A 19,883-nucleotide genomic window follows, 5' to 3' on the forward strand; every position below is an offset into this window, starting at 1 on the left:
TAGGCGCGAGGCGACTTCTTAAGGTCTCTAATTAGAAGTTGTTGGAATCAGGGGTATGATAGATTCGGGATTCTTTGATATTGTACCTATTAAACCTGTTGCCTCGATTAGAAAGGAAAAAGAAGAATAGGGATTTAAGAGGGAGGGTCCCCCGTAAAATCCCACGGATCACCCGAGGTGGGGGGAGGGGGGTGAACAATCCCTCGAGTCTCAACGGCCACTGGTCGACAAAAAGCCCCGAGTATAGTAGAACTAGGAGTGGAAACGCGGGAAGGAAAATGGCGCGGCCCCAAGCTCCAGAACGCGCCGTTTCGGACCCTCCCATGGGGCATGATCGAAGCCGAGGGTGTGGTGGAAATCATAAAACTCCATGGCGCAACTGCAACTCCCAAAGTTGCCTCTCTACGCCGTCTGGGGGCGCTTATCATCGCCAGAAGCGAGCGAGATATCGCTTCCGAAATACGTAGCTCTGGCCCGCAGTGCTTTTTGCTTTTCTCTCTCTCGCTCTCTTTATAGCATCTCTCTAGGTCCCAGAGCGACCAAGTCCCGGGAGCTAGAAAGAATTCTCCGAACCCCAGTCTCTCTCATCAACGATGGCCCTAAAGGCTCACTTGTAACTCAACTCGCTCCCCAAAATATTCCACATCGATTTATACCAGCAAAAATTATCCCAGCCGAAGAAATTGTTTTCTTCTTTCAATTAATATTTAATTAGATTGCCCTGATTAATTTAATTAAATTAAAATTTAAAAAAACAAACAAAAAACCACCCAAATTATCCGGAAATTGTCTATACGTAAAAAAAAACTCGAGACAAAAAAGAGTAAGTTTTGGAAGAAAAAAGAAGGTTGATCTAACTCACCCGAAGGTGACGCAAAAATTATCGGAATTGAAGAGAAATGGTTTCCGGTATCAGTCGCTAGAGGGCGGACTGGCCTCGGAGCTTGTCACCCGCCGAAAGCGAAACGGAAAGGACACTTCTAGAGAAGAGAGGAGGACAACGTACCAGAAGGAAGCTGAGGAAAAGTGAAGATAGCTTTCCGGATGAAGGTATAGCGCGAGTGGAAAGCTAAAGCCAAGTTCGACGCGCAACGACAAGGATCTGTCTCTGTAACCCTACAGAGGCGCGTGTACGGAAGAGGCTGATCCTCTCTCTTCCTCCACCAACACATCGGGAGGGGGGTTGAACGGCTAAAACCCCCTCCACTGAAAAAGAAGGGGCAGGCGGGAGGTTAGGCTTAGGAAGGAGAGAATATCCCGAAGAGTCCCTCTCTCTTGTTTATAGAGGCGACAGTTCCCCTAGCGAAGGCCAATTGGGACCGACGGCTCGGAACCGATGCTCCGACATCTCGCCTCGAAGCGAGAAGATCCCTGAAAACGTTACTACGGACGCTGCTTTTAAAACGCGCTTCGGGCCTTCGACGAAAGAGGACAAGTTCGATTCTCGAGAGCCGCCAGCCAAACACGAAACGACAACACGTTCCGGCAGTCATCGTTGCCCGGAAAACAACGAGTCCTCCCAACGCGCGGCACACTCCGGAGACATTCCAAAAGCCCGCTCGGGTCCGCCAGGCCGCCGGTTAAACGCGTCCAATTCCCCAACGGCCGAGGGACAGGGACCAGGGGTAACTCGCGCTTCCACCCAACCCCACGGCAACCAGGAAGAAAAGACTCGCTCCACCCCTACTCCGATCCCCTAACCCTAAACGGGTTTGACCATCGCAAAAATTTCCAAGACCAGTTGACGAAGGTCCCTTAGAAACCAACCAAATCAAAAAAGAAAAAAAGGGCAAAATTACCCTGAAGGAATTCAATTCCCGACTTAACGGCGGGGTCCCGAGGCGAATAAAAAATAACGGGAAAACAAAAACGGGACGTTTTCATCGAGATGACGTGCTAAATTTAAACTAAACATCAGTGGACATTATTTTAAATATTTAAGTATTAAATATGATATTAAATTTAAATACGATACAACCGAAGCGCACGTGATATCAGTTTCAGGTATAGCGTACTCGGACAAGGCGTTTATACTTGGCGCTATACTTTTTAATTTGAACTGGTCGCGTTGGACACAAACGCGATATTATTCGGGTAAAGGAGGCAATTTCAAGGTAGAAATCTCGCGACCGCTGCCGTGGAAGTCGGCTGGAGGAATTCACCGCTCCCGGCGGGATCGGCGACCGCTTTCGGAATCGCGGCGGCGGCTAGTTGTTTTTTCCAAAGAACGTCTCGAGGCGGACCGACAATGTTCGGACTTCACGCGGCTCACCACCATCACCATCACGGACAGGATGGAGTCGGTGTGGGATCACTAGGGGGCCCCTTACAACCCAGGGGACCCATGGCCACCCTGAAAGAGGAACCCTTGGGTGCCGCCGCTCAACTAGGAGCCGTCCGAAGCGGTTGGATGCAACCGGCTATGCTTGACCAGACCGCAGCCAGGTAAATAAAATAATACTCTTTCATTTCTTCATCTCTCTTCTTGAGTTTATCGCCTTTATATTAGTTTGAGGTGTTAGTGACGGCTGTTTTTCATTATATAGTTGAAGGTTTTAGAGACGTGTTTTCACTCTCATCAACAGATTAAATCACCTTACAGCGTAACAGCTATATTTAAAGAGACGTTTTAGTCATCTTACAGCGTTAAAGCCGCGTTTTCACTGCGCGTGATGTTGTAAATGATTTAAAGGCGTGTTTTCATAGAAATTATCTGTTCGAAAGACAAATTATCACAGCCTGTACCGTGTTTTCAAGGGCTTTGAGCGTGAAATTCAAACTCTATGAAATACATTGTAACTTTAAGATCAACAAGGTTAAGCTTCAAGCTTATAAACATGTCTTTAAAAATTAGGCGCGTTGAATGTCACTGTAATCCCATTAACAGCTTTAAGAGAAACCTATCTTTAAAACGTAATCCGATTACGCTGGAACGTTACTCGCTAATTCAAAGTGTAATCTCCAATTAGTTTTCCCTTCGTAGGTTTATTGTGCATAAATTAATCCAGTACCGCCTTCTGTAAACATATTGTTCTTATAGAGAGTTTAAGATCATCAATGTGTAGAAGGGACCCTTTATTTAAGCCTAAATTGAAAATTAAAATTAAAAAGCACGTGACATTTTCAATGGCGCCAAAATTTAAAGCTCTTATAGAGCGCGGTGGGCGGTAGACACATGAAGAACACGTTTTCCGTAAATGTTTTAAACTTAAATCAAATTGGAAACGTGAATAGTAGCATGCAATTTAATTATTTAGTTGATAAACTTTAACTTGTAGGCGTTAAGTCTATATAGGCACGTGTGACACTTCTTGGCGCCAAAATATACGCTACACTTTTAAAGTTTTTCGAAAATCGTGCTAAGCCTAATTTGAAAATTTAAATGCATGTGAGATAAATTTTATTCCTGCCAAAAATAGAAAGATATTTAATGTTTAAAGCGCGAAAGACGTTTTTTTCTATGACTTTCTTAAACTCTCCCTTGAATTAAAATTATACACACTAAGAATCTCCCCGCTCTTAACACCGTATTAATTATCTAATAACTTACTAAATCAATAGCAGTGAAAATTGGTGGTAAATCGATAATTGATGTCGATTTTCCGCTATCCATTATTGATAAGGTCTGATAGGAGATTTAATCTGTTGTAGGAATACATGACCTCAAGATGGCCAATAACAATTGAGGAGAGGATAAAAAGAATAATTTGTTCTCTAGCCCTTACAATACGATATCCTTCCGAGGCGGCCTGATTTAAAATTCTTTTCATGTGAAAACGAAGAGTTTCCCCGTTTCTTAGAAAAATACTACTACGGTATAGAGGGAAAACTACTAAGAAAGCCTCCAGTCATGATCTTTGCTCACTATAGAGGGATAAACGCGCTCTTCCCTTCAAGATATCAATTGTTAGCGCGTGGATTTTTAAAAATCCAAGAAATAAATTAAGTAGCGTGACATTGAGAATAATTAGGCTTAAGGATTTTTTTGAAATTTATATTAATTAATAGCAATGTGATTGATACTAGTCTATATCTAACTTGTGGCCTTTTCTTTGGATTTTTTCTCTCATTTTTGCCAATTGCAATTGTGGGATGGACAATTGGGCGGCAATTGCCAGCGTGGGTCTGGGTCGAGCGCATTTCGAGAAGCAACCTCCGTCGAATCTGCGCAAAAGCAATTTCTTCCATTTCGTCATCGCACTTTACGACAAAGCGGGTCAACCCGTCGAAGTCGAGCGAACTGCCTTCGTAGGATTCGTCGAAAAGGACCAGGTCAGTCGACATCAGGTCAGGTGACAAAGTCGCCTCGTCAACACGAGACGCAAATTCATCATCATTTCCTATCACTTAACCTCTTTTTACACTTTCCCCTATATATTCTTTAAATTTAAAGCCGGCGCGGGGAGTACCAAGCCGAACAATTAATTACTTGCCAAATATAACCAATGCTCGCCATATCAGTTTAAGTGTCGTTGAATATCAAGTAATTCCCACCCATACAGAGATATTCGCGCGTTCCATGGCAAAAGGCGAATATTTTGAACGTGGAAAATACCAAATAGAGATATTAAGCATCTTGTACGTACACGTAACTTCGGTACAAGTAGAAAGGTGCTTAATCTCTCTACACTCCCCCCTCCGGCTTAAAATCTAAATTTTCTTTCCAAATTTGTTCCTAAATTCATTTAAATTATAAAATTTTCGAAACTAAAATACTTAAAGATGTTAAAAATACTAAGTTTTAGGTATTTCAATCCCTCCCTATTTTAAAAACATTCTCGGAAGAAAGTTAACCGTGACTAAAACTAGAGTAATTGAGCTCCAGTGAAGAAAAAAAAGTACTCTTAGGAGCTCTACCTAGCTCTCCTAGGTAAGATGCGAAGGTAGAGAAGGAGGAGAGTAACTTACTTTAATCTGGGGGCCGTTAAGGAAAAGCGAACTAGAAAGCCAAGGCTTAACGACAAGAAACGAATAGCTCTCCGAGCAATTAAATTCATTAAAAGCTACCATGCAAAACATAAGAGATAGCGAGGGCCCGCACGAAGGGGAAGATGGGATGGGATGGCGGATGCATAGGAGAGAGAGGTTGGAGGAAACGTAACGTATCTTCGTTTAAAAGTCCTTACTTTTAAGGCCCACCACTTTTCCACAATCCAAAAAAGACCATCCTAATCTCAGAGTGCAATGTTGAATACAAAGTATTACTTAATTTTTGGGGTTTAATTAAAAGCCTAAGTTAAATTTATAAATTAATGGACGAAATTAAAATTATCTAAATGAATTATGAGTTGGGGCTGGCTTGCTTTAAAGGGGTTCATGTTTAGATAATCTATGTTAGAAATTACTGTGCTAAGCCTAAATTCAAACATTAGATTATAAAGATACACAGTTTCGGAGCTAAGCCTAAAATTTAAAATTAGGCCTAAAATCATGTTGTTATCTCGTGCAGTATCCACCAAGGCATGGCCAACTTAGATTACCGGTAATCTAAGTTGGCCATGGCCAAGGTCACGCGTTAGAGAAAACATCAATTCACGAGGGAAGCCTAAATTGAAAAATTAATTAGGCTTAAGATCCTAATAGCGCGAGAAATCTTCCACGCTAAGCCTAAAATATCAAGCCTAGTTAAAAACAATATTTATTTTCGCATTTCAAGTCAAAAAGAGTTAGATTTTTACCTTGTATTTAGTCGTATAATTGCAATCTCGAAGTGGGATACGGTCGTACACACAGACTAATTCAAAAACATACCATCTACAGCTATAGCTGACATGTATGTCTCGGCTGTACCCTCAACAGTTTGGGCGCAAAAGAGAGAGGGTCCCGTTATCTTTGAAAAGGCGGTTATCCGTAAAAGGGTGAGGGGAGGAATGAAGAGGTACCCGGATAAGTTTCCGTCGGCAAAGGGCAGGGGGGGAGGTAGTGTGGCAGTGTCGAGCAAATGAGTCGCAATAAATCGCCCTCCTTGATTTTAATTCCGCTACAATTCCAACCAACCAACCCGGACCCTCTCTCATTGAAACTAGAACAGTCTGAATGATAAAACAGAGAGGCCAAGGCCCGGGGAAAAGGCTAGGAGTAGGAGTGCAGAGTCCAGGCATTTAATTACACGGACCACCTTCTCTCATTAAACTAATTCGATAAGAAAGTTGCACCCCCGGTACGTGTGCGAGCTGCCGCGCAAGGTATATCTTCTCTCATTCAGATAGCTTTCTTCTCCCATTAGATAGGTTAAGCTATTTATTTTTTACCTGGATTTAAAGTAATACAGGGGGTTTCTTTAATTATTACTTAAGCTGTCTAATATATATTTTAAATTAAGTGGGATTCAACTCCAAATAAAGTAAAATATACTTTAGGATAATATTTTTAAGGGTTTTTTTAATTAAAAGAAGAAAAAACCGGTTTTATTGAAAATAAGCCTGGTAAAACTGGAGGAGCAAAAAATAATAACCTTTAGAGAAAGCACTGCATAATATAAAGCGCGGTAAAAACTAGTTTTATTATTACTATTTAAAATAAAATTTAGATAGCTTTTTCCTTCAGGTTAAAAAAGAGTTTTCTGATATTTTAATATCAAAGACCCTTATAATAAAATAAAATCTAATTATAAAAAAAGCCTTATATATAGTTGTTTTTAGAGCGTGAAAATATATGTAAATTTTTAAGGAATTTAGGAATAGAAAAAAATAGAGTAAAAACTAAAAACGCACACCTTTCTGAATCTATGAAAGGACAGATCGCTCGCGTCAAGAGACAAAATTCCAGGAAGAAAAAAAAAGAACCAGTGAGAGGAGAAAGAAAAGAAAGAAAAAAATCAATATACGTCGCTTGCATTAACACAAGAGTGTACACATTTATGCCTAAGCCCTTGGATTCTCTTACTAAAACAATGTTGTTACAGAGAGACAGTGTGTGGGTCCCGACCAATAGGCCTAACTTTGGTATCTCCACTCTCTCTCGCTCTCCGAGATTGCAAGCGCGTGCTGAAGGAACGTCATCCTCTTGGTGCAGCCTTGCCCGCACACATGCACGAATGCCGCCTTCAGACGGGAGTTTCCCCGCTATTCTCAAATCCCTCGGGAACACCCATTTCTCCTTCTCGAAGGAGTACGAAAGCTCTAAGCCTTGGCCTATCCACCCACGCGCTCCTTTTCCCTATACTTTAGCCTATAAGGGCGCGAGCGCGCGAGATACGAGCAATAGCTCTACCGCTGCTGTAGGAGAAGAGAAAAGGGCGGGAAATAACGGCGGGAAAGTTTTCTCCGAACCACCACCACCACCATTCCTACTCCTCCAACCCCCCCCCCCCCGTTTATTGTGTAAAACGCTTCCAGTGATTCACCCAAGCGTTAATATTTCGTAAACATTACGAAAGTAAGAAAGGGACCCTTTTTTTTACTTTCTCCTAAGCCTAAAAAAGAAAAAGAAAGAAAAAACTAGCGGGGACAGAAAAACACTCACTCGAGTTCTTCTTCCCTTCAAGCTTCAACAATGACTGGAACATATTCGCCCCAATGCATCCCCGCGACTCCCCTCCCCATTTTTTTAAGCCTATTTAGTCCTTCTTTAGTTTTAAAAGCTCAAAAATTTAATATTTTTAAAAATGGGGGAAAGCGGGAAAAACGGGTTTATTTAATGTAAAATTTGATATATTTTATTAAAGTGGCGAGAAAATTGACTAAGAAAAGATATATTATTATATTTTAGAAAATGCGGGGAAAACCAAACGTGTTCGTAAAATTTAAAAATATAGTAATTTTACCTAATGTTGGGTACTTCAGCCTAAATGTTAGCTTCTCCCTGAACACCGAAGATCGGCAGGGTAAACATTTCTACAGGGGCTCGTAGATTTAACGTGGGATGTTTTGCCTCTGAATGCTGTGTTCCCGGGTATACACACAAAGTGATTTTGTGCCAAATAATGATAACAAATACTCCTTAAATATTAAATAAATAACACAAGCATAGCATAAATCCACTATAAAAAGATACATAAGTTTGCAACATTTCTTCCCCTATTTTTACTCCTCTTCATTAAACTCATATTTTCAAGTCAAATATTTGAAAAACGGGACTCTCTTCAAATCAACCAACCCCAAATCGACTCGTTACACGCAACTAGTATTACATTTGGTGTATAGGAATAAAATTTTTCAACAAAGAAATTTAGTTACAATCTTAAAATGGTTATACCTTCTAAAATAAACCTTTGTAAATTGAGTCCCTTCCAAGATTGAAAAAACATTTAATAGAACGCGTCATGAATAGAAAAATATATATATATAAAAAAATAGACTTAGGTTCACCCGGGAGGGGGGGGATAAGGTTGTATGTTGGAGGAAGACCTATAGGAGGACCACGTGGGGGTAAAGTTAGGCAATGTCAATATGGGGTCGGGGTTGGTGGCTGTGCGCTATAGTATAAGGTAGGGGACGGTTTGACTCAATTTAAAAGGGGCATTTTTGTCAAAGGAGTCGGATATTTCTATAAAATATTTTATTTTATTTTTTGAAGGTTGAGGGTCAATAAGGCTCAATTTTTATGAAGGAAGATTTAATTTAGATAATTATTTTAATCATTAAGTTAAATTCTATAAGTCGTTACCGAAAAACCGATTTAAAAATATTTCAATATCTCTGACCAGAGATTAGAGATGTGAAATTACCGTAAATTTTTGATAAAAAGGTAATCTACCAGGTTAATTACCTATCGAATTACCGTAATTTTTTGATATAAGGTAATCTACCAGGTAAATTACCTCTCGATTAAAATTTTGGGAAAAATAAAGTTACGTGATATACTCTATTAAATAAATTTCGTTTATTTTTAATTTACCAGTAAATTACCATTGTTATATTACGGTATGATAAAAAAATCTATAATTTACAGAGGTATTTGCTAAATTACCGTCCCACTCACAGGTCTCTGATCCCTGATATTTGAGGGTTAAAAACCACAAGTTCTAATACAAAGTATCCGACCTCTCTCTAACATATACTAGAAATGATGTCTGCGGACAATAGAAAGTCTACTACTATAGTCCTACTCGCATCCCCCTTTCCGTTTTTAGGGGCAACCCTCTCCCCCCGCTTCCCCCGCTATGTTTACCTAATAACGAAGGGTACCCCTGTAGCTATAATACACGTGTTAGCTACTGCCAGAGTAACTCTCGAACACTATAAAGTCTTCACTAATGGAATTAGAATACACGTTACGCTGTTTGTTCATGCGCGTGGAGGAGGAGTGTATATACGGTAATAGCACCCACGTGCAATTTTGGAAACCATTTTAATACCGTGGAAGGTAGAGATCCGCCATTACTCGATGATATGATTATTACTCAATGTAAATATATTAATCTCAATGAAGAGACCGATAATAATAAATATTTGCACGTGCTATATACCGGAACCAGCCCGAGTTTGCTCCGTTTTTAAAAGCGATTTTAATATAAAATTCGTATTAGAGAGAAGGGAATTTTCCGACTGATTTATCAGCCAAGGCTTACGAAGGGGAAAGAAAATCTTTACTTAATATTCTATTAACGTATATCAATGACCGCTATTTAAATTAACGCGGTAATAGCTTTAATCACGATAACTATAGCTACGAATCATTTTAATGATAATTAAAACTAATTAACCGTCCTTTCTTATTTCCTTTTAAGATTATATTAACATATCTATAATGTTAATTCTTTTTTGATATTTAATGGAAGCTAATCTGTTGATTTGTTTGTTTGTTTATAGGAACCAGAAGGTCAAAAAACAAACAACGGAATACATTATCGATTGCAACTTCTATACGCAAATGGTAAGTACCGTAAGTTGAGTTTTATAACATATTTTAATTATTATAATTAAATCTTAACTGCGTATATCAATTAAGAGATATAATTTCAAAGGGGTGTTTCTGATAAGTTTGGCATAAACTAATAGGACAATTTTTGAGTCGAAAATGTAACTTATATGACATTTTTGCCGTTTTCAAGTTAAGATTGCATGGAGCATTTTATGGATGACCCCTTAAATTTAATTAACAAACTAAAAGACAATAATTTCTAATTTAATTAAGGGGTCATCCGTAAAACAGTTCAAACATAACTCTAAAACAGTGGCCCGTACGACAAAATGACATTGAACATTTTAGACTCGAAAGCACCTAAAGAATTGTACCCTTAGTTGACCCCTACATCAGCAGGGTGCTACTGGTAGGAAACAATGCATTGCAACAGGGGTTATAACGAGCTAAGCCTAACCGGAAGTGACCTTCTGGAAAATGGCCTCCTTATTCCGTCCAATTAGATAGAACCAACCCCAGCCGCATGCCTCAACACATTCCGGAGACGGTTCTACGGGTTGACAATATACGCAAGTCAAGGGCGCAATTGGGGTCCCCCTCTCTCTTTCTCCTCGAAATCAAGGGCACCCAACTCTGCAGTTACAATGGGTGTCATTAACCAGGGGAATCCCTACTAGGGATCAACACATTCCAAACGATTGGAGATTGAAGGGGAAAATAAAAAAGGGACCCCCAACCAACCAACGCGTGCAACACTGGCTGGTGAAATTCTAGGGGTCCAATTTTATGGCGCACGTTAAAATACTATATACGTTGGGTTTTTCCGCTTCGTCAGCTTATAGTCGTCTTTTGACAATCCGTATTACACGGCCGGGTTACCCAAAAGCTCGATAATTTTCCCAGACAAAAGCTTAGATGACTTTATTTCCCGCCAAAAACCGCGTAGGTCTTTATAAGAATTGGCGGGAAATTTTACGACGCGTGTTTAAATTTTGATTCGAAGGATTACATCAAGGTGTGGGAACAAGTTTTATACTAAAGTGTTCATTGATTTTGAATAAGTTATTATTATTTGAAACAATCATGTCCAAATCATCGTTTGTTTAAAACAAAAATAGGGGTCCACCGCAAATCCACAATCAGTCGGATTTTGGTCTACAATCGAGTGAGATTGAGAGAGAGAGTGGTGGCCTCGCGGTTGTTTGGAAATCCTTATACAGGGGGCTAGCCACCATCAAAACTCTCTGTCTGGTTAGCGTCCGTAGGGAAAGGGACTTGTTAACCACTCCCGAAGGAACGCTTTTTATAATGGCCTAGAACCCTCAAGAAAACCCAAGAGATAAAAACAGAAAAAAAAGAACCCGAAGAAAAATTCGAGTTTTTCTCTCTTTTTTTTGTGTTATCTTGCTTAGAACTAAGGTTTTTTGTGTTAGAAATGGCCAGGGGTTAAGGCTAGCTTCCTAGTTGCAGTCATCACGTAGACACGGTGATGCTGTCGACGTGCCCAGGCTGTCCGCCAAAGACTTTTCGGGATTATGGTCCCCTACTCTTCCTTTAAGAAGTGGACAATAAAATCAATAGATTCTCTTTCAACGGCTTCCCAACCCCCAATAATATGGGTCAACCTAGAGATGACCAGTAACCGTTCTCATTTTATCGCGGTACAATTTGAAAGAACGGTTCTTCTTCCACGGATCGAATTTTCCTTACTTTTTTTTATTGGAAATTTGATTATATTGCTTATTTTTTTTAAAAAAACCACTGTGATAATTAAGGTATATTATTATTAATATTTTTCAGGTGTCAGACAAGAACAAGACCTTCACGTCCGTCTCATAGACTCCGTAACGAAACAGGTAAGCTCGCATCTTTTTTAAAAATCGTTTAAGAGTAAAACGTGAAAAACGGGCAGGGAAAAAAAAGATAAAATAAAATTGTTTATATTTTTTTCCCGCCACTCCGCATCTTTCCCCGTTGTGCTTGCTTGCTTGCTTTGAAGTGGATAAAAATATTTTGGCGCGCCATGTCACGCGCTCTTTGATATCTTTGGTTATATTCCCTTTCTCTCGCGCCATTTTTTCCCGCCATAAAAAAGGGCGGGAAAGAGCACGTGCATTTATCGATCCCTCGTGCTACATAGAGGCAAAATACCGTCACTGTTCCCCTTATCACCGAAGCTAGCGAGGAAGTAAAAGGGAGGTATTGGAAGAAAGCCCGAGTTAAAGGGAAGTGGGGGCACAAGGAGATGCTTGGGTGCCTGCCCTAGCTCGACTATAGTTCTTTGCGCTTTGGGAAGGTGAGAGCATACTGTCACTCCCTTTTCTTCGCTCCTATCTGCGTGGTATGAGGAAAAATAAGACCGTTCAAGGGAAAAATACTATAAAAGTGACAGGGACCATCTAATGGGGTTAAAAAGTCAAACTCAGAACGCGCGCGACGGGAAATTACCCGAATAATCGATACAAGTACTCATGGCTTCGGTTAAATTGTAAATACACCAATTTTTCTTATTTCTATATAAATTAAAATTAAAATTAAATGATTGTAAAATTCGAGTCAGGTTTGGAATTGATTCGCCTTTATAAAAAACCAGAAGAAACCTCAAACCCTCTTCCCAGTTTATCTTATCGAATTTTAGGTAAGATCCCCGAAGAGTTTTTTGACACAGTCATTTCAGATAGGGGGTTGGAAAAAGGGGGGATGCGACATAAAGGAAACGACGCGTTTTCCTAGTTTTCTTTACTCGAGTTTCCCTCCGTAAAGACTAGAAAAGGGAACAGAGAGAGAGAGAGAGAGAGATAGAAAAAAAATTTCCTGGAAGGTTGTAAGGCTAAGGGTTCAGGAAAAAAAAGGTGGTTCAAGAAGAGGTATACAGATACTTTGAATCTTTAAGGTTCTGGCAGATAAATCGCCTCATAAAATCAACTGCCCGAGACTTGACGCGGCAATGGAACTACATTTGCGTAAAGGTTCATGCCCCCCAACCCCTCACTAAAAACAGAAAAAAAGTTTAGAGTTATGTATAAGAGAAAAATTCAACTGAATAGATGTAAAAATACTAACAGGTTCTTAAGGTCTAGTTATCAACTTATTTTTAGATTTAGGCTAAAGAAAATAAGCGAGGATCTTTATAGCTTTGTAGATAAAAAAGGATATTCTAGGGTACATGCTATAGCTAGGGGATGATTATAGTATATCAAGGTCATGGTATGGGAAGTAAACACGCCTTTGCGCGGAAACTTACTTTTGGTTGCCTTTACAGTTACAAAAATCCATGGTTCTAAGCCTTGGCTATAGGGTGTTTCTTTACAATTTGAAAGTCTATGAACCTAAGCCTTGGCTATAGGGTTTTATATTAACCGTGTTACTTGTTGCACTATGAATGCCTAACCCTAAAATGATGGACAAAGAATTCGGATTTGATTTGGAGAGCTTTCCATCTGAATTTGATCCCGGTCTAAGTTAATCCCTTGCTCGGGAAATGAACTATACTTGGCTGCAGCACCAGCATCCTTTAGGACGCGTGTTAGGACTCTTATTATTTTGTTCCAAGGGCATCAAGCCCTAGGGTAAAGTGTCCATTAGAAAAATTTCCTCCATCTGGTCGGAGGGGCCCCAAACTTGATTTAATCAAGAACAGAGGGAGAGAGAGAGAAGAATAATTTGCATACTGAATTTAGAGCCAAAAAAGGAAGGCCGGGAAATTGAATAAAATAAAATAATGTGAAATTTTCACACTTAGGAATAAATTATAAATATACAGGGTGTTTCTGATAAGTCTGCATCCATAAATTAAGGGGGATGTTCTTTGGGTGCACTATTTTGAGTCGAAAATGTAACTTCTATCTCCATTTTGCCCTAAGGGACACTGTTTTCAAGTTGAGAATGGGTGGAGTATTTAACGGATGGCCCCTTAAATTTAATTAAAAAACCGAAAGGCAATGATTTCTAATTTAATTAAGGGGTCATCCCTAAAACACTCATATCATAACTCGAAAACAGTGGCCCGGACGGCAAAATGCCATATAACATTTTTGACTCGTCCAAAGATATAATCCCGCTTAATTTAAGGCAAACTTACAAGAAAACCATGTATTTATATGTCACCCTCTCTTTAAAATTAACAAAACAACAATAATAATTCTTGAATCGACACTGCACGATTCCGAATTCGGCAATTATTAGCTCTCGGGCCTCCTCGAATACCGACTGAAAGTGTATCGCCCCCGATTTTAAACTTCTCATCATCATCTTGAGCCTCTTATTTTTTACTCTGATCCTTCCAAAACTGGAAGAGGAGAGAGAGAGAGATGGGTATAAAAAATCTTCCATTAGAGAGTATTTCTCGCCTTTTCCCCCCTGACCGGGAGGGGGTTGGCTTCCCCTTAAACCTCCCTCAGGTGTCATTGGCACTTTTTTTATCTGATAATATGCTCCCAACATTATACCTGCTAAGAGGATTTTTTTTGGTGGAGAAATTGCCCGTTTAAAACTAACGGTAAGGCAAGCACCCATATGGAAGATTGTTCTATATTTAAAATTGATTTTTTATTCTCTTAGCTACTGTTTAGGTTTTTTTAGGGTTAAATAGTCCCGAATTGATTTAAAATACATCGAAAATATTTAGCCAAGGCTTAGAAAAATTGTATCTGCCATTATTTATTAATCACATGATATTATGTTGTAAGCTCTCGAGATTCAGCGCGCTAATTCAAAATTGAAACGAATATACTTAGAAGGATTGATGCCATTTACACCAGGAGGCCAGGCTACTTGGCGGACAAAGTGCAGTACCAAGTAGCCTGGCGCCCTGATGTAAGTATCAATCTTTCTGATAAGTATGTATTCATAATCTTAAAGGATGGGATAAAGTCATCAAAGCGTGCAAAAATTAAAAAAAAAAATGTTTAGGCTTAGTGAATATTTTAATTTATACGGTTTAGTACCCGTTGCATTTTATGATACCACCAAAATCCTACTCTTTGAAGAACCATTTTAAATACCCTATCATACATCCCAGACCACCGCACAAGTACTTGGGGTATCCGTATAGATTCTTTACAAGTTTACACACTCTCAATGCGCGGCATATGGACTACAGAGGCCAGTCCTCAAGTACAAATTTTTAAGTCCTCAATTCATGAAAGCGAGCCTCAATTGTACATCAAACAATCACCGACAGATTTGGTGCCCATAAGGTAAACAAATCACGAACGGCGCGAGCTAGCGCAACCCAGTGCACCCCGGAACACGCACCCCGTCCTTTTTAAAGCTACACCATACGTACACTTGTCAATCGAGTGTAGTATACAGTTACACCAGAATACAATAAGGGCATAAGGGGGGCACACGACGACCGTCGGTGTTGCGGGCAGATGGGCCTCGTATGACGTATAACAAGGGTAACCTATTGTATTCTAGCGTTAAAGTTCCCCCCACGTTACTTTCGCGGGACACCTGTTCCTCAGTTAGGGACCGTCCACGTGGTCGGTCTATAGGCTACTGGGTTTTTGGCGGGAAATTATAAAGGTTTTGTTGTAATGTACAAATGGGCGCGTTTGACGCTTGGACGATTTCACCGTCAATTCTTAATGGATGTTTTTTTATATTGGTCATGGTTTACGTTGCAATTTTTACGTTTGTACTATGTCATTTATAACGTACACTTGGTAGTGTTAGGAACCATTGGAACCTTGCCCCTTGTTAGAGGTTTTTATGAAATTATTCGCTTCTTTGACTGCAGAGTGACATCGGGGTTATTGTAATGTTTTGTTCACGTGACCTGATGGTTTTTGGTGGGGTTTGTTGCGATATTGTACAAGCTTTTATAAATGTTCGACAGACCCTCGACCTAACCTATCCGCTTGAAGATATGATTTGACTTATACTAATTATAATTAAACTTAATTCCAGGCAATCGTTTACGAAGGGCAGGATAAAAATCCGGAAATGTGCAGAGTTTTATTAACGCACGAAGTCATGTGCAGGTAAATTTTGACTTAATAAGTTTCTAATAATTTTTTAGTTTAAACTATAATAATGATAAAAAAAATTAAAATCCTGATAATTAATTTAATTTTTTGTCTTTAAAGCCGATGCTGTGATAAGAAAAGTTGCGGGAACCGAAACGAAACACCATCTGATCCAGTCATAATAGACAGGTAAGACTAAATTTTACGTAAACATATATATCTTAACAAGTCTTCAATGTTACCAAACCCAAAATTGTCGGGTTGCGTGCAGTGCAACGGGAACTTATAAAAGTTGTAAAGCGTAAAGTTTTGTAATTTCTAGAAAATAATTTTGGGGTCCTTTGGTGGGAGTGTACAGTGTAGACGAGATCACGAAAATCTCAATACCGAACTGCATGCTGATTTACAAAACTGGGAGGGTTAAAATTAGAAGAAAAAAGTATGACGTATACCCATTAATTATTTAATGAGTAATTTAAGATTATTAATTACTTTATAAGGGTTAAAGAAATAAGGTTGTTTCGATCTGTTCCACGCTGTTATTTGAAAGCGCAATGGGTAGAAAATAAGTAATAAGAGAGGAAGCGCGTTGTATTCTCTTCCTCATCGGAAACTAAGCCTTGGTCTTGATAGATTTAAAGGGCGAATATGCCGTACGCTCATTGGATTTAAGGGGATTATTGGGCTTTAGGGGAAAAAGATTGCCATCCAGCTAGAGAACGAACGAAGGAAGGAAGGTGGCGCGCACTCATTAAGTCCCAAAGTAGATTGTAGAACGCGGGCTTATCCGTAGAAGAGGAGGCACGTGCAGCCAGTATCTGGATTGCGCCTGTCCAGCACCATCACGTGCATCGACACGTTTTTGCATAACCGATTTCACTTTTATTCCACTTCCCACAATATCTATATTTCCCATCTTCGCGCTTTTCTTCCTTAACTCGGGGGGTTTTTCATAAAAGACTCCCTTCTATTAGAGAAAACGATAGTCGCCAGCCAGCTACGGAATTAAGGCGACACAGTTATGACGTCATCACCAAATAATATTGCCCGTTTATCCAAAAATATTGTCGCTTTTGAAATAAATAAACTAACTCGTTGGACTACCAAGCTTTCTCCTTAACTTACAAGTGCAGAATGCTTACATAAGTTAGTTTCCTAAATTATCTGGTAAGGTTTCTACTGGTGACCCATAAGCCTTCAAAGCCATAGTTGCACATTTTTAGATTGACGGGAGCCTTTTTACAGGTCCCTTCGTATAAACCTTTTCCCGTATATAGCCATGATGCACCGCATGCATATTCAGATTTCCCCTCTTGACAAAGCCGATAGATAGACGTTATCTGAGAAGTCCCCAACATAAATATAATCTCTCGATTCGGGTCCAACAGCAAAAGTCTCATATTCTCTTCTTACGCGCCGAATAACACATCATTAGAAGTATAAACAAGATGGCCCCGGCCATATTAACGTTTTGCCTTGGCTAGCTAAATTTATTGTAAGGTGACCCCGGCATATATACTTTACGGTTATTTTTTTTCTTTTAAATATCAAATATCATTCCAATTATGAATAAAAATAATCTAGCTTGATTTTTTTTCTTTTAAATATCAAATATCATTCCAATTATGAATAAAAATAATCTAGCTTGATTTTGGGTTATAGATTATGAAACAAGTAAATAATCAACTTCTGTCCTATGAACTGGAACAATTTTCTTGATATTTTTGTTGCAAACCTAATATTTGTGGGATAATTGATGCGTTTGGGTACTAAAATTTTTCATTGATTGCACGCTAATAGCAATATGCAACAAGCGCTTAGATCTAGCCCCGAGTCATGTTCTCTTGAAACTTGACGCAATAGAAATGTAGTAATTTGCATAAGCCCTAAAGAACAACGCTAGACGGGACACGGAAACGGATGGTGGAGATAAAGAACAGAGAAAATCGTACTGAATAGAAGGCAGGCCCGATATATATTACCGCTAAAAACAACCTCATTCCTTTTTGTTTATGACGTACTAAGCGTTAATTAATCAGAGAAGCTGGAACCGAAAAAACTTATAAAAATCTCATAATATTTGTGCCAAAAAAGTTAATTTAAAAACAATTTTATATATTTTAATTTGGTATAAAACAATTTTAGAACTAAAAATGGGGTTGAAGGGAGGCCCAGCCTGCCAGCTAGGGTCGGACCAATACTTTTCCGAACCTCTAAAACGCGCGAAAGTAAAAACTTAGTGAGGAAATTTTTCTCAGGCTTACAGGATTGGCAACTTCCTATGTTCGACGGCAGCTTATTCAATATAGAATTTGTTCTAGCTTTGGTTCTCAGCACGACCCTGGTTCCTATACTGGAGTGATTTTGCGGTAATCTATAACCTAGTTTTAAGCGTGCTGACAACACACGAAAGAAATATTTCGAGACAAAAGACGAAAAAATACTGATATTTAGGATTTAAAATCTCGACGTTTTAAAAGAACTTTGACTGGTAGATGGGCCCTGATTAGTAGGAGATTCGAACACCAACTGCCTCTCTAGTAGAGGACTGCAAAGGCTTTGGGAAAACTCCAACTCCATAGAATGCCAAGGGACTCCCTCATTTTTGGTCGGAGTTGGAGTTGGGTAAAATAAACCATTTGGCTTTGGGTGGCTTTGGGAATATTATCTCTGAAATGGAACGGAGTCGGAAGGGAGTGGAAATATTTCGAAAACTTCTACGGGAGTCTGTCGGGACTGGATTATTGTTGGATTCAGATTCCGCACCAAGAACGAAAAAAAAGTTTCACTAGTGCCACCGTGCGGAGAAAACGCGAAGCTTGATCTAGGGGAAAAAAAATGGCAGGCCTGAGACCTGTAGCATCAGCGGCAGTGTATGTGACGTTTAAACTTATAATTCAGTGCCAAATGAAAATTAGTACTCGAAATTTCTTGCAATGAATGAACCACAATTTTCAGAAGAGAATATTTTCAAAAATGGTAAGTGTTGAAAACCTAATCACCCTAATATTAACCAGATTAGTTATGTAAACTCTTAAGCCTTGGTCATAACATGAGTATAACAAGTTGGGAAAACCAAAATATTACCTCTCCGAGTCAAGACGACTACTTACAAACTTATTTACCCAGATATGGAAATGTTTCTTAAGCTAAAATTTATGAAATATTAAAGCAGTATACAAAGCATAGCAAATATACTGTAAATCAGACGACATTTTACATCCAATAATGATATACTTTTACACATTATAATCATCCGATGGGGGAAGAACGGGAAATGAAGAGATAAAACTTTGGAGGGATATTACCTTTACGTGTTTGTAAAGGCCCAATTTTGTACTCCTCAACTGTATGTTCTAAGCCATATTCACAACAGGGTTGCCATATAAACACTATCCTCTCGTTTCACCTCAACGATTTTCTACGTTTGTCAACATGACTGTTAACGTTACATAACACCAAAGCTTATTTGTGGCTACACACACTGAAAGTAAATGTGTACCATAAAAAGCATGAAAACACGAAGCTATTATCCGATTACGATCAGACCTTTCACTGGTCTGGGCTGCGTTCAGCAGAGCTCACCAAAAAGACAGCGGAATATGGAAATTTTACCGGTGAGCTCTGTCGTCATAGCTTTTCTCCGGTCATCGGCGTTTTATAAATGACGCTAGCGCAATAAAGCGTGCAATGTACCAAGGCTTAACAAAAATTGTATGATAACATATTTATAGAGATAGATAACAGCTTTTTTAATTAAAATTAGAAACTAACATATCTCTTAAAATTCTCGCGTGATCAACTGGTTTCACGCCAATTAAATAGCTGTAGTCCCATCAAAGAAGATACGCGCCCCAGGAATGGAAAGTGTAGATTCCTCTAGTGTAAATTTTTGTCTGGCCCCTCCTAGTACGCTCCAAAGGCAGGCTCGGTTGACCGAGGTATTTCCGGCTACATTGAAATAGCATAGACCGGAAGTTCCTTGGTCAACCCAACCCCCAGACATAGCTTACATTCCTGGAGCGTATATTTTCTTTGGTCCCATAGAGCTATTTGTATTAATTCCTCCATGGTTTTTTCGCCAAGCTGAGAAATACGCGTTTTACG

At 39.3% G+C, this 19,883-nt stretch overlaps 1 protein-coding gene across 9 annotated transcripts in view; it reads left to right on the forward strand.

Annotated features, from left to right (window-relative positions):
* The first annotated feature begins 296 nt into the window (after positions 1-296).
* kn (EBF transcription factor knot) overlaps positions 297-19,883 on the forward strand; it is a 68,400-nt gene continuing 48,813 nt past the window's right edge. For 4 of the 9 annotated variants that reach the window (XM_089839363.1, XM_089839369.1, XM_089839366.1 and 1 more), the window contains exons 1-6: positions 297-2,445; positions 4,119-4,287; positions 9,753-9,825; positions 11,605-11,660; positions 15,718-15,791; positions 15,897-15,965. In XM_089839363.1, coding sequence (XP_089695489.1) covers positions 2,249-2,445; positions 4,119-4,287; positions 9,753-9,825; positions 11,605-11,660; positions 15,718-15,791; positions 15,897-15,965 — 638 coding nt within the window. In that variant the 5' untranslated portion in view covers positions 297-2,248. The remainder of the gene's footprint in view (positions 2,446-4,118; positions 4,288-9,752; positions 9,826-11,604; positions 11,661-15,717; positions 15,792-15,896; positions 15,966-19,883) is intronic. The other 5 variants (XM_089839368.1, XM_089839371.1, XM_089839370.1 and 2 more) reach the window with 3 other exon arrangements.

Source organism: Phalangium opilio, unplaced genomic scaffold, assembly GCF_054372755.1.
Source record: "Phalangium opilio isolate 3A_F unplaced genomic scaffold, DU_Popi_V2 ptg000048l_1, whole genome shotgun sequence".
Lineage (NCBI taxonomy): Eukaryota > Metazoa > Arthropoda > Arachnida > Opiliones > Phalangiidae > Phalangium > Phalangium opilio.